This window comes from Indicator indicator, chromosome 7 (genome assembly GCF_027791375.1).
Source record: "Indicator indicator isolate 239-I01 chromosome 7, UM_Iind_1.1, whole genome shotgun sequence".
Taxonomy (NCBI): domain Eukaryota; kingdom Metazoa; phylum Chordata; class Aves; order Piciformes; family Indicatoridae; genus Indicator; species Indicator indicator.
Genome location: NC_072016.1, coordinates 32,631,283 through 32,646,276, shown reverse-complemented (window position 1 = coordinate 32,646,276; position 14,994 = coordinate 32,631,283). Strand labels below are relative to the sequence as shown.

The window sequence follows — 14,994 nt, the reverse complement described above, 5'->3', positions numbered from 1 at the left end:
TTCTGCAAGCTTAGAGCACAATCACCTAGATCTCAAACCACTTAGAAGTTCAACACCACGGCTGTTATGTTTGAACCTTAATATTCTGCTTCTCTAGCTTAGTTTCATGGAAATAAACAGCTATTGGAATGTTCTTGTTAACAGGCATCTTGACCAGAAGGATGAAATAAAATTCATCGTGCAATAGAAGTCAAATCTATTTTCCAATAGTCTCTGAAAGCATTCCTTAGCTGAGCTACTGTGTTCAGCTCTGGAGACCCTACACAAGTTCATGGAACTGTAAGAGCAGGTCCAGAGGAGGCCACAAATGATCAGAGGGCTGGAACACCTCTGCTATGAAGACAAGCTGAGAGAGTTGGGGTTGTTCAGCTTGGAGAGGAGAAGGCTCCGGAGAGACCTCACACAAGCCTTCCAGTATTTGAAGGGGGCTGCAGGATACTTGCAGAAGCACTTTTTACAATGTCATGGAATAGCAGGACAAGGGGTAATGGCTTCAAACCTCAAGAATCTCAATTTAAGTTAAACATAAAGAGGAAACCCCTCCTCGTGAGGGTGGTGAGGCACTGAAACAGGTTGTCCAGAAAAGCAGTAGAGGCTCCAAGTTTAGAAGTGTTCAAAGCAAAGCTGGATGAAGCCTCGACTGATCTGGTCTAGTAGGTGGTGTCCCTGCCCATGGCAGGAATGTGGAAACCAGATCATCTTTCAAGTCCCTTCCAAACCAAACCATTCTGAGATTCCATGATTCTACTTTTGTCCTGCTAAATATGAACACAAGCATTGAATAGCCCTTGCTTTGTTTCTCAAAGCTTTCCCCTGACATCTATTTTCATTTCCTATTAACCTACACAGAAAAAGTCACTGCAAGAACTTAGATACCTTTACAGTCTCAAACCAGCGAGGCTGCTTCACTTGGTAATATATTACTGACTTGTACTCTGAGATGGCTTCATCACCAGCACCAGGAAAAATAACACTCTGAAAAAACACAAACAGAAGAAGAAAAAATAAAGAACCACAAAAAAATCAGTGAAGTAGGTCAAAATAAGACAGAATGGCTCATGCTCACAGCTCTTCATGAAATTAGTATCAAAGTGCACGCACTGATATGACAAGATGCACTTAGTCATGACAAACAAGAAAGTTTTGTTGTACATAAAAATGGAGACTTCAGCTGACAAACATAAAGATGTTTAAAAGGCTTAAACAGATTAGTATATCTAAAAACAGATGTTAAATATTTTTATACCTCTAATCTTTTACCATCTTCATCATAAACAGAAACTGTAACTTCCACGTTCTTGGCTGTTGTTTTACTGCCTTTGTCAAAATCTCCCTGAACCAACGTAACATAGATGTCATTACGAACATCACCTAAAATTAAAAACCAAAGCACAAAGTCAACCTTCATAGAAGATGTATTGATTTGTGGAACCATTGATACTCAGAAGCAACAACCAACAAATTTTAGAAACATATATACATGGCAAAACATTCCCAAGCTGCTGTACCTTAAATATTCAAAACTAATAGTGCTGAAAAGAGCTGCTTAGCTAAAATTGTGCTCAGACTTCTAAGGTCTGAACTATTAACTCATAATGCAGCAAGCTGAATTTAACAAAAAGTAATGACACATTGCAGGACTGGAAGAACACCCCATCATCACCAAGAATATATACCATATGACTGAAAAAAACCCCTCAGTTCCACTTCCTGTTTTGGTTCTACTTTTCCCTAGTAATTTGAAAGGATGAGATGCAACACAGACATTAATTTATCCCCTACACAGATATCTGCCAATTCAAAAATATTTAATAGCCCATAGAAGTTTAACTTGTTACAGTAGAAAGTGGTTTAGATGGTTTTGCTAGCTTGGGGAAGTATGTGTTTAGCTTTGTCTTAAATCACTTTTCAACTACACCCCAATCAAATTGACATGTTGAAAATTAATTCAGGACACAAGGGATTTCCAATGATCTAATCAGGCAGATGGTTGATGTGCCACTGTAGGCTCATAGCAAGCAGAGGTGTCAAGGCACTTACACCATACTGGATATACAGTAAAACATCTGACAAATGTAGTCATCAGCCACAGGGAGAGCCAGAACTGGGATGGCTTTGGAAAGTATCCAATGGACTCTCTAGAGCCTATCCACCTGATAAGGACAGTGCAGGGTTTTTTTTCTGTAGTCTGTTGCTTAGAGTAGTTTTTATTTTGAGAAGCAACAAATTTTGGGGGACTTCTGTAAACACCAAAACTGAATATCCATGGAGTATGTGTATTTAAAAAAAAAGGCACTATGGCTTTCTTTCAAATACATTATCCAAATCTAGTCCAAACCCTGTGAGACTTGCCCATCTCTAAACCAAGCCTGCTCCTATGAAACATCCTTTTGGTTTTGATTCATCACAGGAGACAGAAGTTTTACATAAGCCCTTGCTAAGGGCTTATAATGTGAAGCATGTACTTCATATGTATTATTCTTCTTTGCAAAAAAGAGTAGAATTTCCATGTCACTGTAGTATCACAGCTTGCTGGGAGGGTATTAGTTGTATTTATTAACGCAGCACTGGCTGCAGGTGTTACCAAAGTATTTTAATTTTAATGAGACAAAATCCTTTAATGACCTGTTATTTCTTATGTATACCATAACTCATATTCATCTCTTCTTTGTACCCCCAAGCTTCCATACATAATCAAAAATGTTAAACTAAAATAAACCAGCATTAATTTGGACAAAGGCTTACCAGGCATAATAATCTCAGGAAAGCCCATTTTCCGAGCCACAGCTGTTGACCTATCCACCAAGTGTGGAAACTCTTTCCTAATCTGATGAATATCTCCTGGGAGAAGTTTCAAAGTCACCCACAAACCTGTTGTGTAAAAATCACAATTAAACCAGTGGGTTTCTTTCCTAGTTAATGATTCTTTTGGTACACATTCTAAAATGAAATGAAGGTAACTTCAATTACCAAAAAAACACCCCAAACAAACACTACAAAGTATTTAAAACTCTCTACAGAAACATGACTACAGCACACATAAATATGCCTGATTAAATCAGATTTTCTGCAGTTGACATCTGAGGGATGAGATGTCATCCGGAGGGATCTGGACAAACTTGAAGTGGGCTTCTGGGAACCTCATGAGGCTCAGCAAGGCCAAGTACATGGTCCTGCATCTGGGCCAGGAAAATCTCTGGTATCAGTCCAGGCTGGGGAATGAGTGGATTGTGAGAAACCCTGTCAAGAACTTGAGAGTAGTAATGGGTGAAAATCTGGGCATAAAGCTGGTGATGCAAGCTGCAAGCCCAGCGCCAACCATGCCCTGGGCTGATCCCCAGCAGTGTGGGGAGAAGATGGGAGGGAGGGGATTTTACCCCTCTGATCCACCCTGCTGAGACCCCATCTGCAGTGCTGGGTCCAGCTCTGGAGTCCTCAGCACAGAAGAAACATGGACCTTTTGGAACAGGGCCAGAGGTGGCTGCAGCAATGCTGGGATTGCTTAGCCTGGACAAGAAAAGGCTCCAGGGAGACCTTCTGGAAGCCTTTCAGTGCTTAAAAGGGGACAATACGAAATACAGGGACAGACTTTTTAGCAGGACCTGTTGCGACAGGACAAGGGGTGAGAGTTTTAAACTAAAAGGGGAGATTGAAACTAGACAGAAGACATTCATTTTTCTAAGCTTTGAGTGGTGAAACACTAGCCCAGGTTGCCCAGAGAGGTGATAGATGCCCCGTCCCTGGAAACATTTCAAGTCAGGTTGTTTATGGCTCTAAGCAACCTGTTCTACTTACAGATGTCCCTGCTCACTGCAGTGAGGTTGAACTAGATGATCTAAAGGTCATCTGGGTCCCTCCCAAACCATTCTATGATTCTATAAAAAACTGTATAAAATCCTCACCTGTGAGCTGACTGTAATAAGATAAAAAAAAAAAACCCAAACAACCTGGGAATCTGGAAAACTCTGCAAGATATGGATTCAGGTCTTTGTGTTGCACAGTTTGCAGTAGTATCGTTTATGAAGTGTCTTGATAGGGAGGAGTTGTGTTCAAAACCAGATGCATGTAGCTTCCCTTACATTTGCTTACTGAAGCCAAAAAAAATCATTTAGATTTTAAAAATTTTAATAGACCAGGTCTCTATTCAGGAGAAGAATGGGTTATCAAGATCATGTAACAGGCAGGAAGGAGGAAACGTTCAGTTATCAACTGAACCTACTGAAGTCTGAGCTGTGAAAACGCAAGCAAGCCTACTGTGGCCTTGGCATGAAGCTGGAGTGACCCTCCAGCTCCTCCTAGTAGGACTAGGCTTCTCTTATCACTGAAGTTTTTTGCAAAGGGTCTCAGGGAAGTACAATTAAAGCCATTAGTAGAACTTCTTCAAAGTTCTATGCATCCTCTCTCATGAATTCTTCCTAGCAAAATGTTAATGTTCCCAAGGAAGACAGAAGTGGTCACACTGACTGAACACAAAAAAAATTACCCCTTCAACCAGCCAAGACAGAGATTCCAAGGACAGCACACCAGCAGATACATACTCTGAATTGATTCATCACCACCACCCCCATAAGTTGTTTTTACTGCACTGAGCACAAAGAAATCTACAGCATCAGCTTTATACAGTTGACAATTTTCTCTTCAGTAGAAGCAGCCACTAAAAAGCTGCTGCGTGCCAACTAACATCAGGCACGCTTGTTACAGGAAAAAGATATGAAAGTGGAAAAAAAAAACAAAACCCCACACACAACAAAAAACACCGAAGCCCAAAGAAGTCTTACACATGGGTAAAGTGGCAACCAAGTTCTAGCATGGTAAATTGCAGCAGCCATTTACAGAAGAAAATCCTAAAATTAAAATCTATGAAAAAAGAATCAAAAAATATTAATCTAGAAAATGAAATGTGGGTTATGCTGTTGCACACACAATTAGCTACACATGTCATATGTGACAGCTACCTTTCCTTTCTACTAAAATCTCTTCTAAAAGGTTATCTGCTGAACTGCTTCCAGGAATGGTTCCAACAACTGCTAATTCATTAAAGAGTAACTACCTACAGTGACTGGCTAAGCAAGGACTCTTAATCCTTTTCTGTTCGCTTTGGCACCTTTTTCAAAGAAAAAAATCCTAAATTAATCAGAAGCTGAAACGTTTCCTCCTTTCTGATATACACTGGTCAGAGCTGAAAATAGAGCAACAGACAACGCAGAGAAACGCGTCTAGAATTAACACAGGGATGGAGAAAAATGGGTGGAACAGGAGGGAATACAAGAATGAGTCCTGAAGGATGGGGACGAAGGGGAACAAACCATGCAAACACGTTTTCTGTTACCAAAGAGCAGTGACCAACTCAAGGTAATATTATGCACCCTTGATACTGACATTAAAATCACCAGATGCTGCAAATCAATCAGTGAGCAGCGTTAAGTACGCCAGGGGATAGAAAGAAGAGTACCTACCCTGACCCTTGTGGTTAACTTCTTTAGCAGCAATCACTTTGTTTATAACAGTCTGAAGGAAATCATTCTCCCCTGCCACCCTGGGTGAAAAACGGGATGATATGTTCAGCTGCTTGTGTCGAATGGCGTCATCCAACGCTAGCCTGGAGGATGCACATGACGACCAACACCAGGAAACAAAGGGTCACAGAAAACCAGAAGTCACAGTAACAAGGGAAACACAAAAGATCATATCATAGTTGTGACAAAGAGTATTTATTAGTCAACGCAAGACAAAGGACAGGAAAGGTAACAAGAAAGACAGAGGAAGATCATTAATCAGAAGAATGTTGATCTACCACAGAGAAGTCCAGCACATTTGAGTTGTTACTTCTCCCTTCAGGGACATGCACAGACCCCAGTAACATTGTGAGGACAGGAAGGACAGCTCCCACCTCAGCACCCCCTGTTAAGCAGTGAAAGTCTATACAGGCAGTTTTTTCTTTAATATATACACAGCAGAGTGGCCCTGCAACACCTCCAGGGTCAGTCCTGTGGCCCTACAGGTCAAGCAGCAGTGCATTCCATCTGAAGGAAAAGCTCCAGTGAATCTCACACAAATGGCATAAGAAGAGAAAAGCAGATAATCCAAACATTCTGTGAAACTTGATGAATGAAAAGGTGGAAACTAAATGAACAGAAGCATTAAATGTCACTTAAGTAACCTTGCCAAGTGCTTTTGACAGCCATTGTGTTGGTGGCTAGTGAATGAATACAAACAAACATATGAAAACAGGACTGAGCATGGTACAACAGAAGCAAAGCATAAAACAAGAAGAAAAATGTGACTTGTATATATAGGCCAAGTCTGAGATGGAAATGACACCAGAATTCATCACATGTTCTCACATCATTCATATTCCAAAGAATATATTTTTTCAGAAGGATATTTTAATTTGCTATGGTAAAAAACTAAAAATCACAGTTGTACATCTTTTCAAAAAGCTGATTTATGAATACAAAGAAAAAATAAATCAGTGTTAATGGAGCAGAAAACTAGATGTTCCATTAGAATCCACTTTGATACACAAAGATCCATTCTCACTGGGTACTTCCATACTCACTGAAAAAGCTTGCTATTGTTTACCACACAAACATGCACACGTCCTGAGAAGCCCCTCTTTTCCTTGAAAAATGGAATCATGCTGCTCACGTTAACATAAACGCCCTCTACACCACAAGTAGGCATACACCCACTCAGCTCCCTGCAGACCCTGCACTCCTCAAGTAACCCTCCATCTTCAAACCACAAGGGCTTCTTGAATTAAGCCTGCTTTCATTTGAGCTCACACTATTTCAAGTTGTTGTGGATTTTTTTTCTATTTTAAGATTACTAAAACCTTCTGAATATCCATTAGTACACTAATCAAGGAATTTAGCTAACATACCTCTGTGTGGCCTTCTTGAACAAATGGTAATCTAACATTTCACACAACAGGAAAACAAAGCATTCATATTTTATGCACATTTGACTTATCCTTTCTACCTTTCCTCCCTTCAGAGTTAAAAAACCATAATCCCTAAGAACAGAACAGTATTTTCCACATTCTTTTGTTAATCAGCTTTTATTCTAAAAGCACTTTCTCTGCACACATCCATAAATTAACAAAAATTTAGGCTATTAACCTGGTTTTTAATATCATTTTGTGGCTTGAAGTCAAAACAGATCTTTGGTATTATGTTAAATTAATACATGTCCATACTTTAAAGGACACCTACTCTGTACTTGCTATTAGCCAATTTAATTATCATAAAATATTGTCAAATTCCATATCAGCAACCTTAGAGTCAGTGTAGGAAAGTCTGAAGTTTTAGATGACTACAAGTAAGACCATGTCCACATAGCAGACTTTTCTCCTTGAGTCTGTACTAGATCTAACAGGTATGTGCAGCAGACATCCTTTCCCTTACCATCCAGCCCAAATAGCTCAGGTTTCTGCTAAGCCTCACATGATAAAAGCTGAATTATGAAAAGATAATGCAGGAGGTATATCAAACCATCCTTCAAATTCTCAACTTTTGTTTCTGCTCCAATTACTGTGGCCCTCACAAAGAAATTCTGTCTGCCCTCAAGAAAAAGATAGATTTTGTCCTTTACTAACTTCACAAAAGTCACCTGCAGTGGGTGTTGGTAACACTGACGGTCTTTATCAAGCTCAGACAGAGCTCAACCAGCCGTTGACTTATTTTAAGCATTTCACCTCTTGCATATTATCACCTTGACATCTCTAAACAAAAGGAAAACAAAACTGCAAAAGTTGGAATGCATGCTTTAAACTCAAGGCTTACAAAGATAAGTTTCTGGGCCTATCACTAGTGCAACTAACAGGAAATTATGGAGAAGAAATACTAAGTACTTTAGAAGTACTACGATAAAAATACAAGACTGAAGTAAATTCATGTCACAGTATCTACACAATCAAAAGTTTAATATGTTTCAGCTTTTTTTTCAAATGAAAGTTAAAATCTTAAATTCTTTCACTTCTGCTTATTCTTTAAGCTGTTCCCTACTTACGGCTGAAATGGTATGAAGTGCTGTTTGTCCTCATCGTCCACTTTTCCATTTATTATGTCAGTAACATCCATTACTGAAAACAAAAAGCAAGACATCTTGAGTTAAGCAACCCACATGGGAAGAGCAGTGCTGCAGGAACGCCCTGGGGGACTGGAAGCAATGATGACTTGGAAGAGAGATGGCATTATCAACTTCAGAACTTTCCTATGGAATAAAAATCGCATGGCAAACAACCTTTGGCATCTAGAGATGCTAGAGCAAACACGAGTCCTGGAAGCTATGGTAAATTCTACAATGCAACAACCAGTTCGATTAAACTTGAATGATTTTGAGTTTATACAATGCCACACAGTCACCACTCTATGCAGGCTCCTACCCCAGGGCTCAGTTTTGTTTAACGCCTTTATCAGTGATCTGGATAAGGGAACTGAGTGCACGCTCTCAGTAAGTTTGCAGAGAGCACTGAACTGGGTGGGAGTGTTGACCTGCTTGAGTGTAGGAATGCTCTGCAAAGGGATCTGGACAAGCTGAATTGATGGGGTGTGGTTGATGCTGTGAAGTTTAACAAAGCCAAGTGCTGGGTCCTGCACCTATGAACACTCCAGGCTTGGGGCAGAGTGGCTGGAAAGCTACCTGGCAAAAAAGGACCTGGGAATGCCAGTTGACAGCTGCCTGCACATGAGCCAGCATCCTGGCCTCTATCAGAAATAGTGTGGCAAGCATTAGAAGGGAATTGATTGTGCCCCTGTACTCAACACTGTTGAGGCCACACCTCAAACACTGGGTTTAGTGTTAGGGCCCTCACTACAGGGGACACTGAGGTGATGAAGCATGTCCATAGTAGGGCAACAAAGCTGGGTGAAGGGTCAGGATAACAGGTCTTGTGAGGAGTGGCTGAGAGCGCTGGCGTTGTTTAGTCTGGAAGAGGCTGAGGGGCTCCCCACTTCTCTCTCCCTGAAAGGAGGTTGGACTGAGGTGGGGGGCGTCGAGTCTCTTCTCCCTAATATCAGGTGAAAGAACAGGAGAAAATCTGAGCAACCTGATTGAGTGGAGGATGTGCCTGCTCACTGCAGGGGGGTTGGACTAGATGACCTTGGAGGTCCCTTCCAACCCAAACCATTCTATGATTCTATGAAATGACCTGAAATTGTGCCAAGGAAGGTTTAGATCAGATGTTAAGAAAAATTTCTTGACTGACAGAGCGGTCAAGCATTGGAACAGTCTGTCCAAGGAGATGGTGGAGTCACCAAAACCAGAGGCGTTCAAGAAATGTGTGGACATGGCATTTCAGGACACGATTTAACAGGCATGGCAGCCATCTTAGGTTGAAAGCTGGACTCGATCTTAAGGGGTCTCTTCCAACCAAAACAATCCTAATTCAATTCTAAGAACATAAAGGAATACAGGTAAACACAGCACACAAAGTTACCTGCCACTCCAAAAGGTCGCCGCAGCCCAGAGGTTAGTTTCCTTGTGTTGTTGTCCCTCAGCTCCATTCTGCCCACTCGCACAATCTGACAAACAAAACTGATTTTCTCTCTTTTCAGGTCTTTGCTGCCCAGATCCTAAAAATAGGAATTTCTTCAGATTACTTCTTAATAATTGAATTTTAAGCACCAGAGTATCAGAACTTGCCTTTGCCATGCAAGCCTCTAGCAAACTGTTCACAGACTAAAGGGGTTTCTGTGGCAATACTTAAACATCTTATGCTGACTTCTGCAGACGTTCATTGCTTGGGAGGCAAATTAATTTATACTAAGTTGAAACTTCCAGGAATAACTGTGGTTTGAACCAGGTGTGGAAAGTATTTAGTAGCCACTTAATGAGAAACATCTCATATGAGCCTTCCCTAGGATCGTTACCTAGGTAATGAGGTAACTTCACACTTTTTACACACAAGTTACTACAATCCTTAGTATTCACAAGCTATGAAACAAGAGCTTTAAAATTTGCCAGCTGAACCAAGTGCACACTTACAGTGAATACTGCTCGAAGGTTATGCAATCTGTCTATATCTTTGGGGAGTCCACAGCTTGACCATCGCACCAGGTAGTTTTCACTGAAAGAATAACATTTGGAGGACTGTTTAAAAAACTTACTTCAACCTAAGCACATAAAATTAGCTTCAGAATTTAACCAAGCCTATTTTAAACTGAACCTACTTAGCCTAAGTGAATATTTCCATAGTGGAGATCTGGCGTTTCCCTTAGTGTTTACCATTTATACAAAGAAAGCAACTCCTCAGCAACTAAGGGTAAGAATTTCTGTAAGGAAGCAGGAGATGCAGATACTGAACTCCAGTTAGTGCACACAGCCCTGAACATGTGATCTCATCTCATTTAAGCTCACTTGGGGAACCACAGGCACAGTGTGGTGAAGAACAGTAAGACCCCAAAAACCTACACTGATGCTGTGCTGAGCACGACGAAGTGCTGCCCTGTTCCATCCCAGACGACCCTTTTCTACAGAAATCCTCTCACAGAAATTTGACTTTCACAAGCCCTCTCACCCTGCAGAACTACTTCTCTACTTTAAGTACAAATTAAGGATTACACTCAGGAGCACACCAACCTGATAAATTTTGATTCCAGTGGATCATACAGAGACATCAGGACTTCAGCATCTTCTCCTATCTTACAGACTACATTCTTTAAATTTACAAATAAAGCAAAAGAAGGAGTGGCAGCAAACTTGGCTTGTCTATTGATATCAATATTCTGTTTCTGAGACTGTAATTGAAGAACAGAAGAAACTTCAGTTTAACTCAGCATAACAAATATCAAACCACTATGAAGCTTTCCCAAGCCTTACAGACATCTCAAAATAAAGCTAAACAAACAGGAAAGAAAGTCTCAAGTATACCTGAGAAAACAAGGAAATTTGTTCTTTGCTTTATCTGATGTCTGACAGGTACAGAGAGCCAAGACAGGAGAAAAGGTAGTGCCATTTCTACAGGTTACCCACCCCTCACACTTTAGTGCCCATAAACTTTCCACAAAACTTTATCTAGGCAAAAGGGATGAATGGGACAAAAACGAAGCTGGCTGATGCAGGAATAAAGAATAACACTACATTGAAGAGAAAAAAAAAAAAAAGGTAGTCTAAATTCTGTTGAAACTGGTGTATTTTCACACCAGGCTTGGTAAGGGATGTGTATGGCCCATTACAAGTTAACAGGTCACAATAATTCAGAGTTGCACTAGCACATTCATGAGCAGCCCCTCAGGAACATCGTGTTTCACACTCTGTTGCAGGACTCCTCACAACAGGCATGCTCTTCCTCTTAAAAATAAGGATTTGAATTGCAAAGAAGCTGATTATTCAGGTCTGAGAACGGCTGGAGATTTGCTCCTTGTGTTTCAGGATTGGAATAGAGAAATCATACAAATAATGATCCTCTCATGACAACCCAACAAACAAACCTGCTATACATAGATCTGATAGTTGCCAAAAAATGTAGTCGACTAACTGCTATCTCTTAACCATAAATTCTACTAGAGTCTTTTAAAGGATGAAAAAGGCAATTAAACAACCTAAGGTTCAAGCCTGGCTCATAAACACTTTCAGCATAGTAATTGATTTGGTAACAAGTCACTTAGCTTACAATCTTACATTTCAAAGGGAAAAGCTACAGTGCATCTTACTTTTTCCTCCTGTAGCCTCTCTTCAACTTGCTTGGAAGCTATTTCATGTGCTCTGAAAAGGCTAATTGTACTGGTCTGCTCTGGGTCCAAAATATTGCCATCTTCATCTCTAACAACCAGATCTAAATCCAGAATTCTAAACAAACACAAAAGAATATGCTTGTGAATTAACAGTGCTCAAAACTCATTTTGTAACTTAAAAGTCAAGCACATCTGACACAGAAAAAACAAATGATAGAAAAAAGTTTGATAAATAATTTAACACGTCACCAACCCAGAGATAACCATCCTGGCTGGAAGTCACTACTTCCCACAGCACAGAAAGAGCTGATGTAAATGAAATAGCCAAACAGCTGGGGAAATAATTTCTTAAAACGCCTAGATTTGCAAGAGACCGTCTCCTCTGACGGTTTGAACAACCAGCCACTGCAGTCACACCACATACAAACTGTTCAGCTCATTTCATCCCACCCCACACTCTCCTCCAAAGCAGGCACTGTCATGTTTTAGCAAAACCCTACAAGACCCAGGAAAGAGCAAGCTGTTTCCCTTTATTTAAAGCAGAAGCAAGATTTCTGTCAGCAGGGCGTTAACATCCGTGATTACCTTCCAGAGAGAAGAATGTTTCTGCCATAATCAAATCCAGTCTTAGGAAAGATCTTGCATATTTTTCTACCTTATTACAGTACTGGCAGCAGAACCAAGGATAAAAAATAATCAGGTTCATTCTCATTTCTCTACCCATCTCTCCTAAGACTGATCTCTTCATCTCAATTCCAATACATATGGTCTCTATTTCCTCCTCCTTTGAATCACAGAACAGCTTAGGTGGAAGGGACCTTAGATATCATCTACTCCAACCTCCATACCATGAACAGGGACACCTCTCAACAAGACTTGGATGCTCAAGCCCTCATCCAACCTGGCCTTGAACTCCTTCAGGGAGGGAGCATTCACAGCCTCCCTGAGCAACCTATCCCAGAGTCCCACCACCCCCAATGTCTTCCTAAGATCCAGTCTAAACCTGCTCTCCCTCAGCTTAAAACCATTCCCCCTTGTCCTGTTGCTAGACACCCTTAGGAAAAGTCCCTCTCTCAAGCCTTCCTGTAGGCTCCCTTCAGGTATTGGACAGCAGCTAGAAGGTCCCCTCAGAGTCTTCTCTTAGCTGAACAACTCTGTAGCCACCTCTTGTAATGGAGCAGCAATAACTTTGGGGTTGAAATATATCTGATCAATAATCTTAAATCAAACTCACATTATCTGATAAGCCACACAGAGGTTCATGGTTTATATAAGAGTATGTCCCCTTTGGGCATGACCCACAATCACTTGAACAGAACAGGTGGTGTGGCAGATGAAGATGTTTCACCTTCTTAAGAGGATCACTCCTTGACCCTCCCTGTTAATTCAAAGGTGGATGGACATTACTCAAGGTGCAGAGTGAAGGCTGCAGCTTATTCAGAATCACCTCCAAAGCTCTATTCTAACTGTGCCTGGTCATCACAAAACTCTCTCAAGGATCCCTGGAACACCAAGCTTCCACAGGAATTTTCCAGTGAGAAGATGATTAAATCAGATAAAAGGTACCAAAATCATCTTGCCCTTCCCTACTACTAGTGTTTTCCAGAGAACAGCTACAGCAGTAAGCATATCGATGACCACTTGTACCATAACTCTCAGATCTGGATGAAGAAGAGTCCTTCTGTAGAAAACATCTGCTTGGATCAGAAAAGGTAATTCAAAAATTGCAAGAAAAACTTATCACCAAAAGGACAACACACTGTCAAGTGCTTGATTTAACAGTTGTTTGATTTAGTATCTGTTTTATCCTTCAACTTGAAAATGATGCAAACTGTCCCAGTTACAGATTTTTGCAACTGAACAACAAAATGTGTTTTCACAACAAAATTACCTGACCCAGTTTCAGGAAAACATTAAAAATACCAAATTCAGAAGATCATTTTTACTTTCAGAGTTATTTTGACAACATGCAGTAAAACTGTTGTCTTTATTTATAGAAAAATCTTATTTACAAATCAGTATTTCACAAAACAGAAGAGGCTAGAATATGATTAGATCAGAGAACATTTATAAGGTGCATAATGAATTCATTCTCCCTGGATATTGAAATCATCATTTGTAACTTACTGTAGGCAGAAGTGGATGTATGACTACATTGCAAACATATGGTATCCTTCAGCTGTGAGTATCTACTCAGAAGTTCAAATTCACTTCCCTCCTGTACTCCACAGAGAATGTTCTGATCACTTAATTAGTCCATCAGAACATTATGAATATAAAGCACAGCACAAGATGTTCCATTGTATTTGAATGCTGAGCATCTGGAGGTTATTCAGAATAACTTTAACCAACTCCTTAGCCAGATGGTAAAACACAGTAGCCAAACAAGTAATATCAACAACATCTGGTTAATTGTCTGCTAAGGTACAACAGTCCATGTCTTAGATTACAAATGCTAATTACTAACTGAATGCAGTTACTTATGATTTTTTTTTTTATTTTTTAAAATCACAGCTTTTCCTGATAAAGTGCATGAACAGAATTCCTGCAAATTTGGCAGTTCTGAAGGATTTAAACACAAAGAGCTGAATTCTGATAGTTTTTTACATCACAAGGGATTTAAAGACTGGATGGCTGAAAACTTGTGCAGTCCCCAGGTGCACACTCCTACACCACCATCCACTTTCAAAATACTGCTTCCAATAATTTCCTGATTGAAGAGTATGACACAATTTCTCACTTCCAATCAAAATGGAAAGTCATAAATCTATAGAAAACTTGTAAAACAGAACCTGCATTCCACAACATTTTGCTACAATCCAGATCACTGTTTGGGAAGTTAACCTGTCTGAATTACTAACTAATCTAATGTATGCAATCTATGAAGAGGGATCTGGACAGGTTGGATCAATGGGCCAAGGCCAACTGTATGAGACTGAAAAAGGCCATGTGCCAGGTCCTGTTCTTGGATCACAACAACCCCATGAATGCGCCAGGCTTGGGAAAGAGTGGCTGGAAAGCGCCCACTAGAGAAAAACTTGGGGGTGCTGGTCGACAGCTGGCTGAACATGACCCAGACTGTGCTCAGGTAGCCAAGAGGGCCAACAGCATCCTGGCCTGGATCAGCAATAGCATGGCCAGCAGGACAAGGGAAGTGATTGCTCCCCTGTACTCTGCACTGGTAGGGCTACACCTTGAATATTAGGTTCACTTTTGGGTCCCTCACTGGAAGACAGACACTGAGGTGCTGGAGCAGGTCCAAAGAAGGGCAACAAAGCTGGTGAAGGGTCTGGAGAACAGATCTGGTAAAGAGCAGCTA

At 40.6% G+C, this 14,994-nt stretch overlaps 1 protein-coding gene across 1 annotated transcript in view; it reads right to left on the bottom strand.

The window, feature by feature from the left end:
* Positions 1 to 14,994, bottom strand: part of DOCK1 (dedicator of cytokinesis 1) — a 340,787-nt gene that overhangs the window by 308,482 nt on the left and 17,311 nt on the right. Inside the window, exons 7-15 of the mRNA XM_054382721.1 lie at positions 11,655 to 11,790; positions 10,582 to 10,739; positions 9,988 to 10,069; positions 9,440 to 9,575; positions 8,011 to 8,083; positions 5,457 to 5,599; positions 2,746 to 2,871; positions 1,247 to 1,371; positions 877 to 975 (exon numbers count right to left, since the gene is read on the bottom strand). Coding sequence (XP_054238696.1) covers positions 877 to 975; positions 1,247 to 1,371; positions 2,746 to 2,871; positions 5,457 to 5,599; positions 8,011 to 8,083; positions 9,440 to 9,575; positions 9,988 to 10,069; positions 10,582 to 10,739; positions 11,655 to 11,790 — 1,078 coding nt within the window. The remainder of the gene's footprint in view (positions 1 to 876; positions 976 to 1,246; positions 1,372 to 2,745; positions 2,872 to 5,456; positions 5,600 to 8,010; positions 8,084 to 9,439; positions 9,576 to 9,987; positions 10,070 to 10,581; positions 10,740 to 11,654; positions 11,791 to 14,994) is intronic.